We start from the raw sequence: 23,720 nt of genomic DNA, 5'->3' as shown, positions 1-23,720 counted from the left end.
ATAGGAAAATTTCCATCTCATTTCCCCCAGATTCCTTATTAAACTTGACACGCACAGAACTGACATTTGGTATTTTACAGCATATTAAGTGAAGAGGATAAATGTCTTCATGAACTTTAAATTACAGACTATATCTATTACTTAAATTTAAAGATATACAGTAGATTAAGCAATATTCTATGTAAGTACAGTAGACAAACTAAATTGTCTATTATTCCCCTGTTTTATGTCTCTCCAAATAAAAAAACACTAGATTTCTCAGTATCCTAATAAATAAAAAGTCTGGTTTTCTAAAACGCCAACAAAGAAACTTGAATAATTTCTCTTCTGCCAAGAATGCTTTTACATCATTAAAAATACATTCCAATTTAATATAAAATCGCTGCCCACTTCACATAGCTGAGCTTGCATGCCATTCTCAATTTCCCTAAGGGAAAGCATGGATCTCATTTCCTAAGCTCAGAAATCTCATCAGAAAGGGTGTAACTATTTAAATGCTGAATGTACGCATCAATATTTAGACAAAATATTGGCCAACAAGAACAGAAGGGGCATTGTTGTCCCTGATGTTTTCACATAAATTCATATCCTCATCCACTGCTACTGCTTTGGAAACAAAACATGTCTGCTAAACATACAGACATTCTTCTTCTAAAGAATGGCAATAGAAATGTTCCCATCACAACATCCAGATGGTTCTTCTTCTTAACTAAATATGAGGCAATTAAAAAAACGTACGTATGACACGTATAAGACATCACGCGTCTCGAAACACTCTGACCTGTCTACAATTTGCATATCCCTGCCTGAAAGTGTACTGAGATGACTTCTTACTAGTGTGCAGGTGTTCTGCACTCATGTCTATGAGGAACATCAGGATCCCTTGAGCAATATAAATTCAGCTAAAAGCAATCTGTCATGGCATTCCTAGAGTGTGCTTTTAATGGGCTATTTTCCCTTTGCATGATTCCTCAGATGAACCCCCACACTTTTACAGAGTAGAGGAAGAGGCTAGTGCAGTAACACGCTGTGGTCCTAGTTGGTCCCTGCCAACATCGATGATAAGGTCAGAAGTAAACTGTCCATGCTATCCTCACAGCACCTCGTTCAGCCAGCACACTGCTTACCTCATCTCCTGGGCTGCTCCTCGGCCTCCAGGAACAGGATGTTCAACGCAACATCAGAAACAGCCAGTTGAGCCTCTGTGAACCGATTCACTTAACTCACAACAAGGAAGGCAGCATTTCACAGCAGGCCCCAGAACACAAACAGGGCTAAAAAACCAGCAGTTGTCGCTAACCTTTAAAACCCATCTCTCAAAAAAGCAACGTTTTGGGCTGTAGGTTTTCTACTCTTTCCTAGGTCTGACACATTTTTAACCTAATTATCAGTCTATTTATATCCACAAATCAGCAATACCTATCCCCCTCCAGAAACACACCAAGTTGGCATGAAGTCAGAAGTGGAAGACTACACAGACAAATGCAACCAGATAGTCACCAGGGTGAATCAAATCAAAAACTGGTGGTGGGCCCCTAGAGATTTGAACCGTACATTCTGGCAGAATTATATCCAATCACATGAGATTCAACTTGTATCGCAATTGTGCAACAAATGGCAGCAAAGATATCTAGTCAACCCTCTAAACAGCAGCTAAAATTGCCATCCTGTTGATCTTTTTACACCTGTAGGTCTAAGGTGACGTAACAAATGAAAGAAAATGGACATGCCACAAAAACAATCCGTCTAACAATGTTAACAACACCTTAACTATAAGTATTTGCAGACTACAATGTGGGTGGAGCAAGACTTTACGACCACGAGTTACCCTCCAGGTATTTCGAAGCCAGCAAACGCAGAGCCGCCAGCGGTTCACGACTCCTGCAGGGCTGGAGAAAGGGAGAACCACTTCAGCTACATGGCGGGGCTGCCCGTTCCATATCCCCACAACCCTTTGTTTAGTGTCCTCTCACTTTAATATATTTCCACAGTGCTTCCATAAAACGCTATTTACATCCAGAACATTGTTTAAATACCATATGCTTGGACTTCAAACTGACTTTTCTTGGTAGAAACTAGCCCACAGCTTAGTGTTTACTGGACCCCATCGGCTTCTGACCAACAATCAGAACCCTGTTCTGAGTGCCATGTCATACGTAAACACTCATCAACAAACACTCTTCAAAGGACCTGGAGCTTTGTGAATATAATCTACACGGGGGGAAGCCATGGCTAGCTGCACAGAAGACAGGCCCGCTCAATGACTGGGGTTTCCAGTGTGTGGGCACTGTGTCAGAGGCTCAGTCTCTGGAGTGATTACTCAGCTGCACAGCAGCAAGCCTAATCTGAAAAGAAAACACACGGCTTCCGCGATGCTGCTTAATACTGGCACTGACATGTCAATGTGAATGCCAGTGGTGAGACTTTTTTTTTTTGCTCGTGTTGGAAAAAACCCAAAACAATCCTGTTAGGGTTCTACAGCACACAAGGATGTCGTGAAAGACAAACCTTCAAAAAGCGTTGCATTTAAAACTTAATAATATGAATACATGAATGATATGAAGAAAACAGCATACAGTCTTTGTTATTGATATATTTTAAAAGTGTCACAAATCAATGGAAGCAGTAATGAACAGTGAAGTAATCAGCACGATCCTGGCTCTCGGGAGGCGTCATCAATGAATGAATGCCTGCTGTTCAGTGTTGGACACAAGGGCAGTAACTGTGCTTGAACACAGGGCAGGGTACTTCAGAGGACAGCACGCCGCTCCCCGACTCGCATCACACAACATGTACCCTGGGCCCTTCAACAGGCCTTCCTCGCTGTTTCTGGAATACTTTCAATTAATAAAACTAGTCCAAAAAAAAGAGAACCTTTGTCTCAATCTCAATATTGCAAAACCCATGTGAAATATCCTCAATGTATTATTCCCACCTTATTTGTCAGATATTGGGAATTTGTTCTAATAATCTGTCAAACCAGCAGGACAACATTTTGTTGTGGGCAAACACACATTGTGCTGCTTTATATTAGCACCAGAAACAAAGAAAAGGGTATTCATTAAATAATCACTATACTTATAATTCTCCAAATAATATCCTCACAGTTAACAACTTCCATTAAGAAAGTACAGATGGAGAAACCAGAATACAATGGAAAAAAATGTATCTTAAGATTTTCTGAAAGTTCATCTTTACATTGTCTCAACCATTGTGACAAAGCTATCAAAGGACTGTCCACGTGCCAACAGCAAAACATTAAAAAACACTCGTTCTGTTAGCGTCAACTATACAGTGCTCTGCAAAAGTCTTATACACAATGAGTTTTAAGCAAAATCTCCACTAGCATTTTCTACTGAATTCTGAAACTTACTATACTAGTTAGTTACATAATAAATCTTAATGTCTTATTTGTCCTTTTGCAAAACTGAATTCACACCGATCAGATATTGATTTTTTAAGTATCGCAATACCTGAAGGTAAACTATACATGAAAGTCAATGTGAAGTGTTAGTAGCCAATCCAAGCTAAGTGACTCATTGTCAAGTGTTTCTCATCAACAACAATTGTGCCTTTCTAAACACCCATAAAGCCGAAAGGCTACCTTTTGTACAGCAGGAGAAGAGTACAGCAAGGCACAATGTGGAAGAGGTTTGCTCAGTAAGGCCCGTGTGTGTGTGTGTGTGTGTGTGTGTGTGTGTGTGTGTGTGTGTGTGTGTGTGGACGGCAGTTGTTTGTCAGTGTTGTGGCAGTGTAATGAGGCTCGCCCAGCCTAATAAACAGACATGGCTGCAGGCTGCCGATGACTGGCGCAGACACTTGCCATGAAGGAGCAGCTGAGACGAGTGTATTTGAAAGCAATGGCTCTCCGAATGCTCCCAGCTTGCGCTGCACTCAGGCCCAGGCCTGTAATGCAGAAGTGAGATGCAAGATGCTCACTGGACCAATGTCGAGACGGACCCCCAGCATTTTACCACCTGACTCCTTCAGCATTTGATGATTAGAGATACATGAAAATTAACTAATTCTGCACTAAAACATCGGTGTCAATTTTAAATTTCAGATATTTTAAGAATTCTGAGGTACGTGATGGAAAAAAATAATTTCAGACGCACAGAAAATCTGATGACTGGAATTATATTTTTATTCAGCCACACTGTCAAATTCCACTTGGATACAATATTATATTATTTTAGAAGCTTTGTTTTGTTATCCTGTTTATTACTACAGAGAAATGCATTACCCGTTCCCTTTAGAATTCTCTTTTTCGAGAGACATTTATGAATGGTTTCTGTCTCATTTAACTTATGTCATTTGGACACTAGTTGTAAGCTACTACAGTATATAATCATACTGTATATTAGGTAATAGAGTCTGCAATTTATCAAAATACATAGATCACAGCTCATGATTGTTAAGATTAAAGCAAAATTGTACTCTTATAGACTACAATAGTTTTTAAGTACCCCGTAAAAATACTCACAATGTTATTACAATATAATAACTTTAAAATCAATTACTTTAGCAACCTGAAGTTGTAGAGTTATCCAAAACAGTGTGGAGCGATTATCCCACACAACAGACAACAGAAAATGTAAGGTAATGGCAAATGTTTTCCATAAAATCTTCCCAAAATGCTGACAACATGCAATTATATTTTTTACACTGCAATGATTCCTTAATTCATGCTGAGTATAATATTAAAAAGGAAGGCTCTCTGATCCATCGAGACTACTAAATTACTCCTAAGGTGCTCTGAGTGTAACAAAACGCTAGGAATTCTAATCAGCTATTCTGCAGATATTAGTCAGGCTCTCGTATTTGATACATTTTAATTAGCTGCTGATGTGCACATAGCTGACTGCCTTAGATTTGTATGGCTGTTTATTTTTTAATGTTCTGTATGGTAATTTACAACTTATTATCATGCTTTCAATCTGTATGTATCAATTACCCTCAAAGGCAGGAGAGCATTTAATTCTTAAGTTTGAAATTCCACTTTTCACGATAATGTGAAATTCAACACTGAATTCAGACAAACCCTTGTAATGCGTCAGTTATTCATGCCTTCCTGAATTGGTTGATGTTTTCAGATAACTATATGCTACTTGGAAAACATGCTTTTGTGCAGCTGATTCACAAATAAAAGGACATATGTGACTAAATCTGGCAACATGATGTCTAAACAATCTCTCTAAAAACGATCACTTACATTATTCTAAATATATTACAGTCTAATGGCATTTTTTAAAACTTGACAAGGGCATGGCTTTGTAATAATACAAATTTGCAGATTTAAAAAAGAGTTGACATTTTGGTTCAATGATGGTGCTTATAAAATATTTTAACAAGGTGCACAAAAAGCCCCCACACAAGAGGCCCGTTTCCATATGTTTAAACAGCATCTCACCAGACCATCATTTCGCAACAAAGCATTTGTGCCAGTAATGCTGCACATAATCTGGCAGGAGGAAACCTTCCTCAATATTGGATTCAAAAATGCCAGATGACATTGTCACTATCCCCAGTACGGTTAAAATTAGAATGCAACAAAGATGCCTGAACAACGCCCTTCCTGAGCTATAGTTCACACATTTTCCCTTCGTGAGCAGTGCAGCACACTCTACAGTAAATCTGAAAAAGAAATACCAGCAGTAAAATGTTGCACTGGCTCACAGTGTCAGCCTCTTGCTGTATTCCCGCCCCAGGATAACCATCTGTCTTAACTGTCTGTATCCTTGTTCATGGAGATGACTTTCATCATAAATTGTATGACGATCCCCACAATATATACATGAATTGCAGTAGTGCAATAGGCTGGCAACAGTATGTGGGCCGCTTGTGTGAAGGGACAGAAATGACAACAGCACAAAACCATAAACCTATTTAACCCTTGACCCCTGGCTGACCAGGCATGGTCTACAAAAACAATTGTCGAGGATATCCGTCTAATTAAACCCTTGTCACTTGACAAAGTCTCATTTGTTCCTCGTCAAATTAAAGCAATAAGTAATATTAACCATTAGGGAATGGAGAAGTAAGGTGGCTTTATAACTCACTGAGAGAGGAAAAGGCTAAGAACTTTGATTTTCTACACATTAAAGAGGGGAACAGGGGACTCCCCCCAATTAAAAACAGTCATGCAAACAAAACAGTAATGTGAATGAAAAACTTCAAGATGAAAGAACAAGGGACAAAAGGAAAATAAATTGGTATAAAAATACCATCACACTGCAGCTCTAACACTGGTTAATATGATTTTAACACAGTGCTCCAGGCCAGTGAGTAGCAAGTGAATCACACACTATAGAAACCACTTGGAATCACTGACTAGCTAACAAATGGAATTTATACCAAGCATAAAGAAATAAGTGACTGATTGGTTGGATTGCTTCTGAATCGTTTTAAAAACAACATTAATCCACAGTGTGCTTCTTCGTCGGGAGACATACTGATGAACCAACGCAATATAAAGGCACTCTACTCGAGACAAAAAATTCTACTCCTTGAAGAAATTTCACTTGTGCTTCATTATTTAGTTTGCAGCAGATAAGAAGAGTGTAGTAACATACGCAGAAAGCCCTGATAAAAGATTAGCCTGTCAGGCACGGCAAAGGCAGAATCACTATTTCAGCCTGACTGCTTTAATGTCATGTTTTTTTTCCCCCCCAAACAGGAATGCAGAGACCCCCTGAAGTCCAGATCTTTCTCTGCTCCCCCTCAGCGATAAGCTACCTCCCCTCTGCCTCCTCCCCACAGGTTGAAAATACGCCCCGCCTGACAGGGAAACCAAAGAGCTACAGGCATTTTTACATGCCATTTAGTGTCTGGGAAGGGTTGCTCTTAGCTCCTTCCTTATCCAGTCATTGCCAAAAGCATTTCTAATCAATATCGCAGTGCGAGACGGTAGCTCGGCTACAGCCAATGTCACCCTTCCACTGGGATACAACTGCTCGCTAAGTGAAGCGGCGCTCCGAGGGCTCTGTATCAGACAGGCTTGCTGCTCCACAAACCCGAGGCACAGGTGTCGCGTCCTGGACAGCCTTCCCTTCCGTCTCAAACTCCGGGATTTGGGTTTTCCGAGCTGGGAAGTTTTTCCATCCCCCCCGGCCCACCCCCCCCCCCCACCTGCCGGCCGCCGAGGCACGGCGCGCCGCTCCAGGGAAGACCGCGGGCAGCACGGCCGCGCACGGCCGCGACAGGGATCGACTGGAGGCGAGCTCGTTACAAGCGCTAATTGCACAGGTCTTGAGCGGGGCTGGGAGCGCTGTGACAGCTGCTACCGGGAAGCCGCGACGAGAACCAAAGAGACAGCAAAGGGGGGCGTGGGGGGGGGGAGGAGGGGGCTGGAGGAGTGGGGACTTGGAGGGGGGCAGGATTTCTGCCAGCCTTGCGTGGAAGCAATTATCGCTCGTAGGTGAAAAATCCGCTCCTAGGTAGGGAGAAGAATTGTACCCAAGAATCAATATTGGAAGAGGTCATCTTTTCCACATCGCTTAGCCTCTGAGGATTACTGATGCGCAGCTCTGTGTTTTGAGCCTTCACAAGCCATTTTTCTTTTCTCTGGGACGACTGAGGTATTGTGCTGCTTTCAGCCTCATTCCCCGCACAGAACGACAGCTTCTCCATGAAGACACAAAGCTGCTGCACATCCATGCCGAAGACCCAGAAGCATGCTTGATGTCATTTTAATCCTGATGCAGTGTAGGGTAAGAGACTTTTCCCCCCTTTTTAATTCAGCACAACTGTTTAGAACAATGCCTGCATGGAGAAATGTTTCTGTGCCTCAGCCCCCGTGCTGTAATCGTAACGCAACAATTTTCACACCACATTTCAGCTAAAGGTACTGGTATGTGTAATGTTTCCGTTCTAGAAGATCCGGAGTTTCAGAAATCAGTTTGAAAAGTGCCATGAATTTCTTTTTCATGTGATCCATTAAGACTTTTCTAGAATGGACGAGAGAACTAATCAACACACATCATGCACACACTACTATACACTCAGTTGTGCCTATTTCTTTTTCTTTTTTTAAATGGGGGCTTTAATTTTTGGAGATTCACATGCTTTTTTAAAAGAAATCCCTCCGTTTGTATGAGGGAAGGTGATTATGTAATTGAAAATATCCACAGGGAAAAAACACGAACATCTCTTTGCAAAGCAAAATTGCAGCTTTTGGTGAAATTGAGAAGTATCGATGTTAACTAAATGTCAGCAAATCTAAATTACAAAGGACAGGCTAACGCAGTAGACCCCAGGAAATCCTATTGACTTGCTGAACACAAACACTGGTGCACTTAAATCAAGACAGATTCTTTTCTCTTTACTTATAATCTTGTACAAAGTACTTTAAATGACAAATTGAATGTTATTCTTTGTTTCTGCAGTATGGTGAAAACATTTTCTGTCTTTGCAGATAACTACCAGGATTCTGGTCAGGTTATCTGCTACCAAGATGGGCACAACAGTCATCACTATAGAAGAAGTGAAGCAACTGGAAGAGAAGGGGGAGAAAGAGGAGTCAGTACTAGCCATGCTTGGGATCATTGGGACTGTGCTCAATCTCTTTGTCATTGTGTTTGTCTACATCTACACGACGCTGTGAGGACCAGCCCCGCGCCAAAGACGCAACCCTACTGTCTCGTCTGTTGGGTCAAACAGGCTCATAACAAAAGGCAGAGCCAGCATGCGTTAAAGGCCATTCATCAGCTGGTGTCCCCCGAGCAGCTGCAGAGAGCACCATGGAAATCACAGTCCTGAGACCAGCCAGACGGTTCAACAGCCCGACGCAGAGCTCTACAGCGTGGAGAAGATATTCAGCTTGCAAGGTCTTGGGGCCAGGCTATAAGCAACAAAACTGCGTTGAAAAGACTGCCTGTGGATCAGACAGAAACGACTGCTTTTGTAAGAGAAACTGAAGCCTCCTGAAGCCCATCCTACAGGTTCACATCACTCTGTTTCATAAAAATGCAAGGAGAAGAGGAGCAACACAAGTGACAAGGTCACTGTTCTGAATAAACCATGTTAAGACTGAAGAAAGTGGACAAGACCAGCCAGTTCTGAAATTAAAAAACAATACATATCCACTGAATGTCAAACCTTCTCTGGAGTACTGGTCCGCCAACACAGAATTTTATAGCATTACAGATCATATTTTTACTGACTTGCAGATAGCTCATTACTTACCAATTTCTCAGAAAGCAGAGATGCCCTGATACTTGACTACAGGCTTACCTATAAGTACAACCTTTACGTTTTGAAAATGACAACTGGAGGATGACAGTTTCTATTTACATGACATTTTACCAGTGATATAACTTAAAAAACATAAGGGAAGAAAGCTGCCAATTAAGCTGTTGTTCTTGATTTTCCTAATTCTTCAAGACCAGACACAAAAGAGAGGTCTGCAATAATAAAATAAATATATTTTTATAATGAAAAGCACTGTAAATTATGTAAAAGGGGGATAAAATGTGCTATTCGAGCCTTTCGGATTGCATCACTTTGCCATTACCAATGCAGGTTACTGTACTAATAAGTGTACTATTTGCAATTACAAGTATAATCAGTTTGATCAAACTAATGTATATTTTCAGAACAGTATAAATACTAAATGTCTGTATAAAGATGAGGATAGACAGCTGTTTCTATATTGAAACCTAGAAGATAGAAGGACAGAGAGAAAATGTGAAGGAGGTGGAAAAAGCAATCTGTGAGAATTAAAAACACAGGGAAATGTGGAGTTCAGCAGCACTTTATAAAGGGGTTATAAACTTGATGTATCAGTGGACAAGAATTTATATCAGAATAAGGGGACCTCTTCAGTCACTACAGTACATCACAAAATACATTTTATAGTGTCTAAAGCTCCAATATATGAGAACTGACTATGGCCATTTCTTTGCATAAATTATTTTGAGCTGGGAAGTAATAAGGCACACCCAATTTAAAAAGCTTACATTTTTTTTTAATTTACAAATTATTAATACAGAATAGAAACATTAATAATTGTTAGTGCTTTATTTTAGATTGGTTTGAGTAATCAGAGATTTCTTCAAAGAGCCATATTATACCACAACATGAATCCACATGAAGTGCATTAATAAAACCCTTTAAGAGGTGGTATGTTAAGAAGCAGTGTTTTTAAGGCAGGCGACTTATACACTGCAGTGATAAACCTGCTTTCCTTTGTGTATAATGCGACTGCCTGTACCCATGTCTTAACAATGAAAAATTGTATTTATCAGCTTCTTCTGAGTCACATGTAAAAATAAATCTTTATTAAAATCTTCATAGGTGATACAGAATGAACTTGTGTAACCAGATTAAGCTCCTGTTTAACTCTCGAAGGTTTTGTTTTCCATACAGGTCTTAATGGGGAGAAATGCAGATACCCTGTACATACACACATACATACACAAACATAAAATCATTCAGGCCTTCAAGTTGTAGTGATAGTCAATAAGAACAAAGACAATGGAAAGTCACAAGATGTGACCATCAGTTAAAACTGTGGTTTTGTATCCTACTCCATGGTTTTCCAGCTGTTTTTCAAACTATCACTAAGCAGTCTTCTTCTGCAGTTACCAGTTATGTGCACTGTGGTATCAGACACCTCTGTGATCAAGTCTGCAGCCAGCAAAGTGCTACCCCTGAGCTAAAGTAAAGCTTCAGGAGACAGGAGTTAAGCAGGGAGGTGGGAGGTGATAAATGCATCAAGAGCAAAGAGGCAAGGTTAAAGCTTAATCTCTGGCTGCTCAAAAATCAGAGCATTTGTTGAACTCAACTTTTAGGGTACCCTAGGCAGCCTATTTCTACCTGTGCCTGCAAGACATTTTCCAGTTCTCCTCATCTGCTACACATCCAGTCCAAAACAAAACGCAACTAGGCTCCAAGACAACCGTGGATGTTTAATATAAATTGATAAATGCGATACACAAGCACATTGTTAGCAGATTAATTCACTAATAAACAATGCTATTTATTATAATTTCAACTGACCAAATAACTGGCACGCAGCAAGAGACCACCTATTATCAGTGAAAGAGGAGGGCTGGGTGGTGTGGTGGTTACCCTCACGACTCCAGGGGGTTTGATTCCAGCCAGGGGGCATCTGTCTGTGAGGAGTTGGCTTGATCACCCTGTGCTACATGGCTTTATGCTGGTGGCTTTGGATTCCTCCCAAACAGGCTGAGCAGAGAATGACTGTCTACTTTAAACTGACCACTCCATGTGGGAGGGACCCAGGCACACCAGGCACTGTGTTCTGTGAAAATCACATTAATCCAAACAGGCCCAGGAATCACAACAACAGATGCAAAAGCACTGCAGTATATACTAAATTGTCACAGGATGAAGCAGTAGCTCTCCTTGAAGGTTGCACTATGTGGTTTACAAAATAAATAATATTAACTAATCTGTCTGATGTCACATAAGACTAAGGATTATGCCTTGCTCTGAAAGAGGATTATAATTAAGTGAAATTATTAATATCCCCAATTCAAGATTACTAATTTGCTAAATGCTAATGACATTGCACTGAAATAAATGGTTGCCAGCAATAGCTTCTGCACAATATTGCCGTAGCTCTTTTGACAAAGTGTTGTCTTTGTTTTATGATGGCAAAACTAGGCTCTCTCTAATTGCCATTCCATTTTACAGGCTGTTCTACTTTGCTTTTTTATTAAAACTATAGGTCTACATGAAAATTTCAATTAAAATAAATGAGCTTCAGAGTGACATTAAAAGGCACTGCCTTTCAGAAGCACTGCTGTCTAATGGCATAACTGTTTCAAGGATAGAATATGTAACGATATCGTTATGTCCCAAATGGACTGCCAAGTTACTGGTAATTAATGAGGGGCAATAATTCAATTTAATATTTTCGAGATTAATGTAAAATATTAACGGCCTTCTGAAAATGTGTCAGATGCGAAATGAGCGACATTAAGCGCAAACCCACGTCACAATTTCAATTACATTCCTCAGCATACAACAGCTGGGGGAAAGTGCTCCTAATATACAGCAAAGGGAACAAAATGGCAGGCTGATTATTAACTATTCACCACATATGAACAGATGTGGCAAAACACCTTTTCCACATATATTATCTTGTATTTTTTAAGCGCTCCATAAACTCTGGAAGACCTCCCATCAATGGAGGCTTGAGGTACCCAGTAAATGTTTCCTGAGCTTTGAAAAAACCTATGAAGAGAAAAGGTTACCAAGGTCTTTTTCAGACTCTGCACTTAGCACACTTTGAAAACTGAACTTCTGTTTCTTCAATTACTGCTCCCAGGTGCTGCTCTTTACAATGTAGGGATGAGCATTCTAAGCAGAGACCAATGTTCGGTCTGATGAAGAAAGAGACCTTTGAAACTTGCCTTTTGCGCAGATTTAAAGGTCACCATTTTGCACAGCGGCTTCCCTTGAGAAAGGGGACCCGAGTGCTATTTCGAGAAACAGCAGTGTCTCAAATATTTTAATACTTAAAAACTAACTTTATCATAAGGTTCTTCCCCCCTCCACAGCTTCAATTGTAATTTAAAAAATTTAAAGATAATAAAAACGATCATTTTAAACTTTAATGCTATGAACTAAAGCTCCGATATATATTCTCTTGATAACATCAGTTTAAATTATAATGGCTTTAGTTCAAGGGTGTTATGCAAACCTATCATTAGACGGCATTAGTCCCTTAGAATGGATGGTTAAACTTCAATCAGCAGAGGAATGCAGCTGTGACGGCTGCATGTGGTTTGATCAGGAGCAATTGTTACAGTACAGCTGTCTCTCAATCATCAATGCTAAACACCTACAGTAAGAGAGAAAGCCATAGGAGAGAGTGTAAGAACTCACAAAGAACCAAGCAACCTCAAGTCCTTCACAGCAATCCACTGCTGCTGGATTAGGCCACCTGGGACTGTCAGATGTACGAAGACGAAGGTGAAGAGAGCATTAATCATGGAACATGCAGGTACGTTCCAATTTCAAAGTTGAAAAGTCAGACTTGAAAGCAAGATTGCAGATGGCTTTGAAGATCACTAAATATGCCCGTCACATGCAGCTGAGAGCTGAAGGTGGAACTATTTAATCCTGAATGAAGGGAGACGGTGGGAAAAGCCGTACATGTGCACAAAAGTCATAAAGTGTGTCAAATATTTGCAAAAAAAAAATAGGGGAAAAACTAAAAAAGAAACTCTAGATTAACAGGACACCACTATAATATAGCCTATACTATAATTAGGCTTCCAAGCACAGATATAGTGTTTAAAAGGATTTGGTTTACTATTTAAAATTTTTCTTCCCAAACAGGCCCAGGTGAAAAAGTAGATAGTGGATCTCTTCCAAACTTGCCGGCTATGAAGTGATGGCAATGATTAAGGGACAGTTACATCTTCAACAACAACAGCATTTCTTAAGTTTAGAAACAGACTAAATAAACAGATCAACATTAGTTGACTAGTTATTAAAATACCACATTCATGTGCTTTGAAGAGCTCTTTACACTTCTGTTTAAATCTAGATTCAGTACCAGGATTACTATTTATGTTTCTGATTGAAGCTCGTATAACACAGCACAACACTGTTTATTTAACTAAGGGCAAGAAAATAAAACACTCCAATCTAAAAAGAAAAAAAAACTATGAAAGCTATCTCAAAAGTGAGGGAGGAATTCCTTAATAATGTTCACAGGCAGGAACTGCAGATTTTGGAGATTGTGAGGCTGGAAATGTGAGGTAGAAGTGTGAAAATATCACGTTTTCTTTTGGCAGGAAAGGGCTTTCACGAGTTTTTTGCATTAAAAACCAGTATACACCACCCACCCCTTTTAAAACTAAAATAAAATGAAAATAAATGCCCTGATATTCGAAGACTTCAACCTTTAGAGCATAGCTAAAACATCCATGGCCACCATCAACCACATGAATATCCATCAGAAAACGTATAGCCTTTCATTTCTAACAAGCAAGAGTGCTCCAGCTTTAGAACTGGTACTCGAGAGACATAAATAACCAATTTATTTCCAAATGAGATTTCGCAGGTGGGTGCTGTGTCTAGCCAGGGAGGAGCCATTAATTGGCTGGTTTTATGCTCTTTCAGTAGGCTACTATACCTGCTGCCCAGCAATTCCTATTGATAGACTGTCTTAATTGCTTGGATTCTGTGATTCATGAAGCTTCATGATGCACAGGAGCCAAGAGTGGTGCTTACTTTAACAATGACACTGAATACCGGGACAACTGAACATGAAAACCACAAACCACACAGCTGAGCCAGGAAAGCTTACTTCAGCCAAACTGTTACTCCTGAATGGCAGGAGTAAAAGCCAAATGTTTAACCAAAAATCAAAAAAAGGAAATTTTGCTACTCTTTCCTTTTCTGTGTTTTATAAATTCCTTAAAAATAACTAGACAGTAAAGAAAACAATGCTCAGCAATGCTTAATTTGTTGGAAAACCCTTGTGCCTAATGAGCTGAAAAGACTGTGAGGATACATGAATACATTAATTCATACATTAATTGTATGAACCAAAGATTCTACAGCTTCCAACAAAAACCTTCAACAACAAAACACACTCATTTCCACAAATCAACGCACATCATAGATAGACAAACTTTTTTCTTTTCAATATGAAATTACTATAAATAATCCTGCGTACAAAAAGATAAACTTTTATTCCTAATGCACCATAGAAACAGTAACTACACCAAGTCAGTGTCTTGAGTCTTTAACCTGCTTAATATTTGCCAAAAAAATGTACAGATAATCCTAACATCCTTCATTAAACCCCAAGAAGAAAATTACAAAAACTGAGGCAGAGTTCTTAAAATGTCAGACCGTGCAAAACCTTTTAAAATAAATGGCCACTTTGACAGGTTCTAGGAAGACAGCTCCATCTGGTGTTTCAGTGAGCAGCAGCAGAACATGACTTGCACAAGCCTTAAATCAAGTATCAGTCCAATCAAAAGATAAAAACATTGAAAATGCAGCTGTCAAAATAAATCACAACTACCCAAAAACAAGCACGCCATATGGGTTTTTGTAACACTACTTACAGCCAGACTCTTACAACTGCGCAGGCCATATGCCATGCAGCTCAGAAAGGCAGGGAAAGAACCATTTCATACTCAGGAGGTTATGTCACAGAATATAACGGGAGCACCTTAAATGGCACTGATATCCTCAATACCTACACTTGATGGTTTATTGACACAGTCATGACACCATGACCAACTGAATCTACAGCGACAAGAGGCCGCAGAGGAAAGAGCGCTGTGGAGAGCCCATACCTGAGTCGTTGCGCAGATAGGACGACATTGCAGGGATAAGGCAAGACTGGCTGAGCAGCTCATGGAGGACCGCAGGAAGGGCATTGCTGTTCTGGCCTCTGCTCTCCCCAGAGTGAGCCTCCCCAGACCCTGTGCTGCCCGCCGGATTGATGTAACTGGCAAGAACCTGGGAGAGACAGAGGGAGAGAAACCAGTCAGCATCTGCATTCCAGGCCTCGCACGGCATTACATTAAACTGGAGTTTGCACGAACGCTTGTGGTCTTCGAACACCACATTTTACGGTTAAAGAAAACATCGTTCTTCAAATACTCCATGATTTATGGAGTGAAAATACATTCACTCACTGTGAACCCTGCTCTCCATTCTAATCGTTTGCCACTTTCTGGCTTTAGGTGAAACTAAGAGGAAAAGGTTTAAAGTGTAAAACCCAAGCCAGAGTAAACAGTGTTTTCAATTTCCTCCAGGTTTCCATGAATGTACAACCATGGCAATCAAGCTGAACGCAAAGTGCATGTGGAAAACTAAAAAAGTTTTCAGTCAAAGAAAAGCTGGTCATTTAATTTAGGCTTTGTTTGGAGAGGGACCACAATACTTTCAAAGATGTCCCGAAAGGTATTTAAATACATAAAACAACGTGAATTAAGATGGAGAATAAAAAAGATCTAATCACAAAATAATTTTAATGTATCTTCCCTTACATAACCCTGAAGCAATCAGCTGTAGACAACAGCACCATCACCACAGGCAGACAAGGTCGGGGTAATGTACTGATACTGTGACAGACCACAGCAGGCTGCACGCTCCCTCCCCAAAACCAACCTGAAGCAGGCAGGTGACGTGCTCCTCCTCCAGCCTCTGCTTGGTCAGGGCCTGTTCGACATCCCAGCCTGAGGCCGTGGAGCCAGTCCCAAAGCCTGTCCCCTTGGCCCAGTACAGCTGCTGCTCCTCGCTGGAGCCACTGACATGTCCGCTGGACACCTGATGCTGGGAGACAAACAGAGGCTCAAAGATCCGCAGTGCAAACGGCACTTCCGGGACCTGGTTCCCGTGGCCTTGAATTAACATCGCTGCTTCTGCCCCATCCCCTCCCTAGTGCCCGCCTGTATCCCCAGCCAGACACGCTTTGAACAAAAGAAAACAAACGGTGCACAGGTAAATAAAACATCAGGCATCCTGCTGTGCCAAACTCCACAAAATGAATTACAGTTTAGTGGAATTAGGACAGAAACTCTCTGATCTGGAAGAGAGTTATTTCAACTGGAAAACTGACAAATCTAACAGCTCTGCAAGCACAGATGGGAAGAAAATGCGAGATGACATCGAGCAGCTTCAGGGGCACTAGAATAAGGTAAACTTCAGGAAGGCGCGCAACACCGCATACTTAAGCCTGGCTGCATGTCTTAAGGGGGCGCTCACTCTGGATCCAGTGCGACAGTGTGGGACGGCAAAAACAACTACTCTCAGAAAAAGTGTTTATGTGAAAGCGGCAGGCAGAGATGGCTTGCAGCATGCAATCCAGGGGCTGAAGATGTTTTGGGGTTTTGATACAGGCAGTAAGAAGAAACGAGGAAAGCGTCAAGCCACTGAGAAGCAAAACAGAGGTAGAGTATGTCACTCTAACACTGCCTGAGCTTCCAAAACTATACTGTTATAAATATTTACAAGACCACCAACAGGAAAACTGCAGTATGAAAACTTGTGAACACTCTGGAAAAAGAACAGGTTGTTGCTTTTTTTGCTTAATTAGTAATCTCCCAGTTATTTTTTTTTTAGATACACTCATCTAATTTTGAACTGTCAACTGTGTGTTTTTCAAGTCTCGGCTCACAGCTATAAAAGCTGCAGCCGCACACGGGAGATGTGATGGAGGGCACACACCTTCGACCTGCCCCGCTTCACGGCACTAGTCTTTCTAGCATCTTGGGTAACGCGGCACCCGGGATTCAGGACAGATCGGTGGAAAGGCACGTCTCGCCGACAGCACTGTAAGCACCTGGGAAACCGCAGAGCTTGCCAAGTTGCCAGGAGATGAGATCTGGCCGACTTATTCCATCCTACCATCAGAGGCTCTGGGTCAAGTGTGTGCCACTACTTGAAAAGTCCCAGTCTCACACAGCTAGTGACACGACCCAGGTTCGAATTTGTGATGCCTGGGTCATAGAGCTCAGTGTGCACTCAGGCACGAGTCGATACTTGATGAGCCACACAAAAGCACATGACAGGGTTACTTTATGAAAAGAAACATGCTAGTTCTCTAGTTCATATAGAGCTATAGCACCATGGCAAAGTTTATTTTAAAGAGAAATGTAACGTGTAATGTATGCATCAGATAAATAATAGATTAACAGATACATGTTTACATGATACTAAAATGATGTTTCAAATTCTCGCCTCCTATTTTTAAAATACACCATGTATCAGTGGCACCTGATTGTAGTATCAAGCAAATCATAACCTATGAGATTGAACAGGAAAATGCTGCTCATTTTCATTGAAAAAACAGTATATATTGCTATTCACTGGCTATTATATAATGTCAAGACCTCTCCATCACAAAGTTTGCAGATATTAGATCAATACAGTAATTTTAGTTTTACCAATCCGTTATATCTAGCTGTTTAATAGGGACGCCTCTGCATGGCTTTAGAATTAGAATGAGCAGATGTGAATAATCTTATTATAGCAAAAATTGTGAATGAAAACCTGCGTATAATGTCATAGACCGAGACAGCACAAGCAACATTTAATATTTGTCATAGCAATGGTAATCTTTTGTATAGCTAAGAGTCAAGGAATTGGTGTAGCTCCATCTGATGAACAGTAGTGTAAGACGTTACATTTACCCTGCAATATTTGACACTGATCATCTCTGACACAGCTTGAGCCTTATCATTACACAAGGCAAAGAAAGACTGATAATCTGAAAGACTGCTCAAGACTCCTCCACAATTATGTTACTCCACACTGCATATGCAACAAATTAAATCTGTATGAGTTCAGGATGAAATATTGCCATTTTTTCTCTTGTCATATTTTGTCATGGTTATTAAATAACATATCCACAATAAGATGCTGTGCCTAAATGAAGAAAGCATCTTCATAAACACACTGACACACAAGGCTACCTTTGTGTAAAATAATCCTGGTTAATGTAATTCTGGATATAAACACTACCTAACCGTGTATATATAGCAGAAGGCAAGGAAAATGCTTCTAGACATTCTTGGTCTATCAGGAAACACACAATAGACTTCAATAAACAGTTTGTCAAATGAAGAACAGACAATATTATAATTTAAATTTTTTAAGCAATTTTAAATGTTATTTGTGATTTATAACAAAGTCAGAAAAATGAAAAGCCATCTCTAACCTAACCTGCCGTCAGGAAGATCAGTCATGGCACATGTAGCGAGACATGCAGTTCCAAAGCCTACTAATTGAAGAGAGGAACAAATCCAGTGCTAGCAGGTCACATTCACAGAAAGAGGGGGGTGTAAGGTAATCTCACTCTTCTGCCTACACTCCTAGGCCAGCAGGCATTTAATGCCTTCCTCTTTCCCTTGTGGGGCATAAACTATCTTTGCTTACAGAGAAGCCAGTACATTGTCACTTTGATCTCAGGAAATCAAGCAAGATTGAAACAAATAGAGGACGCTTCTGAGGAGACTTACAATTGTGGCTCAGAGGCAGTCTGGTGCCTGTGCCTTATTTGAGAACGGTTGCAAAACAGATAAATCTAGACATGTGGGGCACCACATTTTACTGCTGTGTCTTGTACATAACTTGGATATAAATCCTCGCCTTCCATCATTCACTACTGAAATGTTGTGGGTTTTCGTTTTATATTTTTCAGAATGGAATTAACTCGTTTCTTTGCAGCCCACAAGCAAAATGCAGTTTCCCACCTGGATCATTCCTCCTGCTTGCTTTATTGTTTCAAACAGAGGCTGTGCTGCATGCAGAATTAGCTCAGGGTAGAGCTTTTCAGAGAAAACAAAGTGTTGTTTTCGATAATAAAGGAATGTGTTCTGTTTTGAAGGTCATCTGGATTACGGATTGTACAAATCACACTGATATACACTGATTTTGTGTACAAGTGACATGTTATATTCTGCCATTTGTAAAATGCAAAAGACATTTGCTTGTAAATTAAACCACACCTTGTAAGTGAGCTCTTATCAGGTCTCAGAAGCTAAGCAAGGCTGGCCTGGTGAGTAATGGGAAGGTAGTCCTCCGAGAAAGACCTTTAAGTGGTCGCTGCCATAAGTGATGTTAAAAAACTGGTAGGTGCTCTTTCCTCCGGAGCAGAATTTCCACATCAGAGTTCCAGTATCATGGCCAGGGACATGAACTAGTCATCATAGATCCACTGGTGCTGCTCACAAGAGCAGGGGTATAAGGATGAGAACTGTGCACACCCCCTCATCACTGGAGAACTGTGCACACCCCCTCATCACTGGAATTTACCAGGGAAATGAACCAGATCTCACTGACGACACTAAAAAGCTCACAGAGGCAAGCAGCGCGCAGAGAACAGCCGGGTTGACTCAAGCATACCTGACACTGGGGGAGTCTTGGGGAGCCTGGCCCATTGGACAGCAGTGCTTGGGGTACCCCGGTCACAGCAGATCAATGTCAAAGCACAGACACGTTCATATCAACCATAATCTGATATTGGAGGACCTTCCTGACTAGCATCCTGACTTGCATTAAAAATAAAATACAGCGCAACCGCCTGAAGTCAGGAGGAGAGAAACAGAGCTTTTGTTTTCCTGGTATGATAAACGTTTTTCTAACTGGGATGGTGGGAGGTTGGCAAGATCAAGATCCTCAGCAATTACCGTACCAGGATAATGTGAAAATAGATTGTTACCGTCAGCGGGAACTCACCTCTGTCTGGTTGGGACTTGCATTTGGCACTCTGGGGGCATGGTGGCTTAGGGCAGACAGGCAGGCCAGGATGAGATGGATGGCTCCGATCTCCAAAGCCATGCGCCTCAGGAGCACTCCATCATCAGTAGTCAGCGGTGTGGTGCTGAATAAAGTGCGCAGAACGTGGAATGGGAGGGTAGGGAGAACGTTGGCCGACGGGGACTGCAGGATGTGACCTGGTTAGAAAGAAACCTGTTAGCAAGCAAAGCAGGAACGAGGCAGAGAGCGAAAGCACTCTTAATGACTGCGCACTCACAGCAGGGTTCTACTGGCCAATGGTTATTACTCAACCATTAAACGGCACAAAGGCTTTCACTGCTCAAAGGGCCGGTGATGTTTTTTCCCCAACCTGCCATTCCTGTGCAATCCCACTTGGATAATACAGGAAGGTCAGTTCAGTTTAATTAGGGGCTTACCCATGTCCATATCAAAACTGCTGAGTGTGAAGTTTCTTTTTCCATTTATGGTGACAGCTTAGTCTTTTACATGACTTTAACTGTAAGCACAATGATACTTGTGATTCATCAAGTATACCCGCATTCTGCATAGCTGCATTCTAAACACAATGACCCTGCAACTAATTTCAAGAGATTATACTCCCGCTACTGAAACTCCAAATCAGGGCCCACCATTCACCCACAGTGCACATGCACCTGTAGAAATAAATGTGCAGTTTCTCCGTGATGTGATGTTTAATGACACATGCCATAAAACACAAACCATGCGTGCAATTTCCCTGACCTAAAACTGTGGTTGTTCAAGCTTAAATAATATTGGACCACCAATACTCATATGAAGACCACAAACCGCAAACACGAGAACTAGGATTTCCTTCTACACTCAAACCCTTCTTCTTCAGAAGAGCCTTTACTTGACTGGTTGACCCCTCTGCTCCTGCTGTATTCAGTACCCCCATCTACTGTCTCCTCTCCCTGTGTATTCTCACTCTGCATATCCGGTGTATGTTTTTATTGTTGTTGTAGTTTAAAGGTGCAAAGATTTATTATTATGATTATTTTTGCGCCTCCGGCCAGCTCGGAGGCAGCAGTTTCCTGCGCTCCCACGGCACCGCGCCGAGCGGCACTCACTGCCTTCTCCGTCGTCGGTGACCCCGAGGACCAGCCGCAGCAGGCACTGGGCATGCTTGCGCTCCTTCAGCAGCACCTCCGCGTAGCCCGGCAGGCGCAGGAAGAGCCCGAAGGCGGCCAGGGAGTGCGCGGGGATGGGGGACATGGTCTGCACCGCGGACTTGATGGGGGGGGGCTCAGCGGCGATGGTCTCCGGGGCCTCGTACACCAGCTCCCCCGACTGCTCGATGGTCACCCACTCAAACTGGTCGCTGTCCTTCGGTTTCTCCTGCGCGGCCGACGCCACCACAGGGGCGCTAACCTAGAGATTGGGAAAGGAAAGGACAACACAGTCAGGCTTCGGGCCTGGGTCTGTAGACAGCCTGTTCCTCCTCTTCCAGCAGGATGAGCCTGTTTATAACCAACGCTTGACCCCTGTGCACTAACATCCCTCCAATATATTAAGTGAGCAAAAGAAGGGACTAATGCATGACTATCATCTATTATTATTATTATTATTATTATTATAGGTCCAGGGATCATCACCCTCTCAAGGCCAGCCTCGCTGGTGGTCCGTCTTAGACTTCATTCAAAAAATATTTTTAAAGTGAATATGCCAACAATGTTTTTTTCCGATGTTTAAGGAATGTGAGCAGACAAAATCCTCACTGCTCACAGATAATTCAAATTTAAACAAGAAAAACAGAAAATATGAAGGCTGTCCCCTCAAAACAGACCTTCCATTCATCTCATTTCATTGTAGAGTTTATCAAAGTGTCATTTTGGGCTTGGAGTTTTTTTCTTTTGAGTTTCAACTTGTTAAAATAATGCAGCACTTGAGACAACGTGAAAAAAAAACATAAAACGCCAAAAAACAAGGGTTTATGAAGCCAAGCACCAAGCACTTAAGGAAAGAACGCCATTAAGATCAACTGGTTCCAGTCATATTTTCCTTGCCTCTGCTGCAGTGTGTAACATTCTCTTCTCAATTTCATTTGTTTTGATGGCTTAAAGGAGTTACGCAATGCATTTAAAACCCAAACGTCAGAATGGACACCAGTTTAATCAGATGATGAAGTTTTTTACAGAAATGTTTCAACAAAACAGAAGAAGAAGAAAAAAAGGACTTGCCTGTTGAATGACGTCTGGGTACAGCATTGGCAATCTCTCCGCTATGAGTGCCAGACCGCCCATCCCTGCGAACACCTGCAGGGGCGACTGGATAGGGCTGGTCTCCAGCAGAGACTCGTCGATAGCAGCATCTATGCATTCCTCACCTGGGGTCATAGGCTCATCTTCAGGGCAGCTGTTCAGCATCTCCCCATGCTCTGCAGGAGACAGAAAAGAAGGGCAGTGTCTTTAACTGCAGGAGCACAACAAAACAGCACCGTGACTAGAGAGATATTCACAAAGAAAATATCACATCTTCAGTTTTTCCATTAGTCGTAGTCTAATGTCACAGCTTGTGCTTATTCAAAAGGTTTCAATGCTTACTTGTCGTTAATCCGGAGCATCTACATTGGTAAAAGCATCAGTGAAGTAGTCACTAGATCTTTCTCAGATCCAGTGACTAAAGTATTGTGGAATTTTAGACAGATTCTACAGATACTACTGTATAAATAAAATGTGTTAAATGCAATCATTTATTATATGGAATGTCTCTTAGAAAAGCATTAATAATATTCTCATAGAGGTGGGAATTAAGGCTACCGTTTGAACCTGGCAGCCTATTCCACATTCCTGTGATCAGGCCCTAATCAAGTTCATTAGGGAACAGTGGCTCACAAGCTTCAGGTTTTTAAAAATATTTCAAACACACTGAAACAGAGGCAGCATATCGAGAGACAGCGGTACACTGAAGCTCTGTGGATCCACCAGCTCCTGGAGTGCAGTGGTGCAAAATGCTCTGGTGGTGCTTGAAAACAATATCATTATAAAGAAATCTACATGCAGGATAAGAAAGTTCTGATCTTTACTACCGATTATGAAAATAATATTTATTTACTGTTGCGCCACCAAAGCCAGCTACAGAATCCCCTAGTTAATGAGGCTGGAAAACTTCTTTGCAGTGTACATAACCACTCAGGTGCAAACAGCAGAGCCAGCTTGTGAGCATGAGTACGGACGCCTCCTCCTGTACCCTCTCACTCCCATGCCAGTTCCACAGCCCTGTGTTTAGCAGGGGGGGAAAGCTGGAGTTCATCTGGTTGTCAAAGAGTTTTACAAAATGTAGTTATGGGGAGCACGTGACAGGCATGCTCCTGCCCTGGAGTTTCAATCATCTGGGGGCAGCGTACAGTATCCTCCCAGACAGAGGGCTAGTGGCACACCGCGGCCCTCACTGGGCCTCCGGCCAGTCCGACCAGCACTGCTCCCACGCTCCTCCCCCAGAGCGAGAGACGGCGGGAACAAAACTGCTCACCGGCAGGG

General features: G+C 41.7%; 1 protein-coding gene and 1 long non-coding RNA gene across 11 annotated transcripts in view; one reads left to right on the top strand and one right to left on the bottom strand.

Annotated features, from left to right (window-relative positions):
* birc6 (baculoviral IAP repeat containing 6) overlaps nucleotides 1–23,720 on the bottom strand; it is a 111,549-nt gene that overhangs the window by 24,453 nt on the left and 63,376 nt on the right. For 9 of the 10 annotated variants that reach the window (XM_088610136.1, XM_088610137.1, XM_088610145.1 and 6 more), the window contains 5 exons: nucleotides 22,422–22,618; nucleotides 21,312–21,612; nucleotides 20,182–20,399; nucleotides 16,111–16,275; nucleotides 15,291–15,456 (listed from right to left, as the gene is read on the bottom strand). In XM_088610136.1, coding sequence (XP_088466262.1) covers nucleotides 15,291–15,456; nucleotides 16,111–16,275; nucleotides 20,182–20,399; nucleotides 21,312–21,612; nucleotides 22,422–22,618 — 1,047 coding nt within the window. The remainder of the gene's footprint in view (nucleotides 1–15,290; nucleotides 15,457–16,110; nucleotides 16,276–20,181; nucleotides 20,400–21,311; nucleotides 21,613–22,421; nucleotides 22,619–23,720) is intronic. The other variant, XM_088610139.1, reaches the window with a different exon arrangement.
* On the top strand, nucleotides 6,744–10,288 carry LOC148646367 (uncharacterized). Its single transcript, XR_015927919.1, has 2 exons — nucleotides 6,744–7,709; nucleotides 8,414–10,288. It is a non-coding gene; the product is annotated as an uncharacterized LOC148646367 (long non-coding RNA).

This window comes from Lepisosteus platostomus, chromosome 17 (genome assembly GCF_059453375.1).
Source record: "Lepisosteus platostomus isolate fLepPlt1 chromosome 17, fLepPlt1.hap1, whole genome shotgun sequence".
Classification (NCBI taxonomy): Eukaryota; Metazoa; Chordata; class Actinopteri; order Semionotiformes; family Lepisosteidae; genus Lepisosteus; species Lepisosteus platostomus.
Note: the sequence above shows the minus strand (reverse complement) of the source record. Positions and strands in the feature narration are given on the sequence as shown.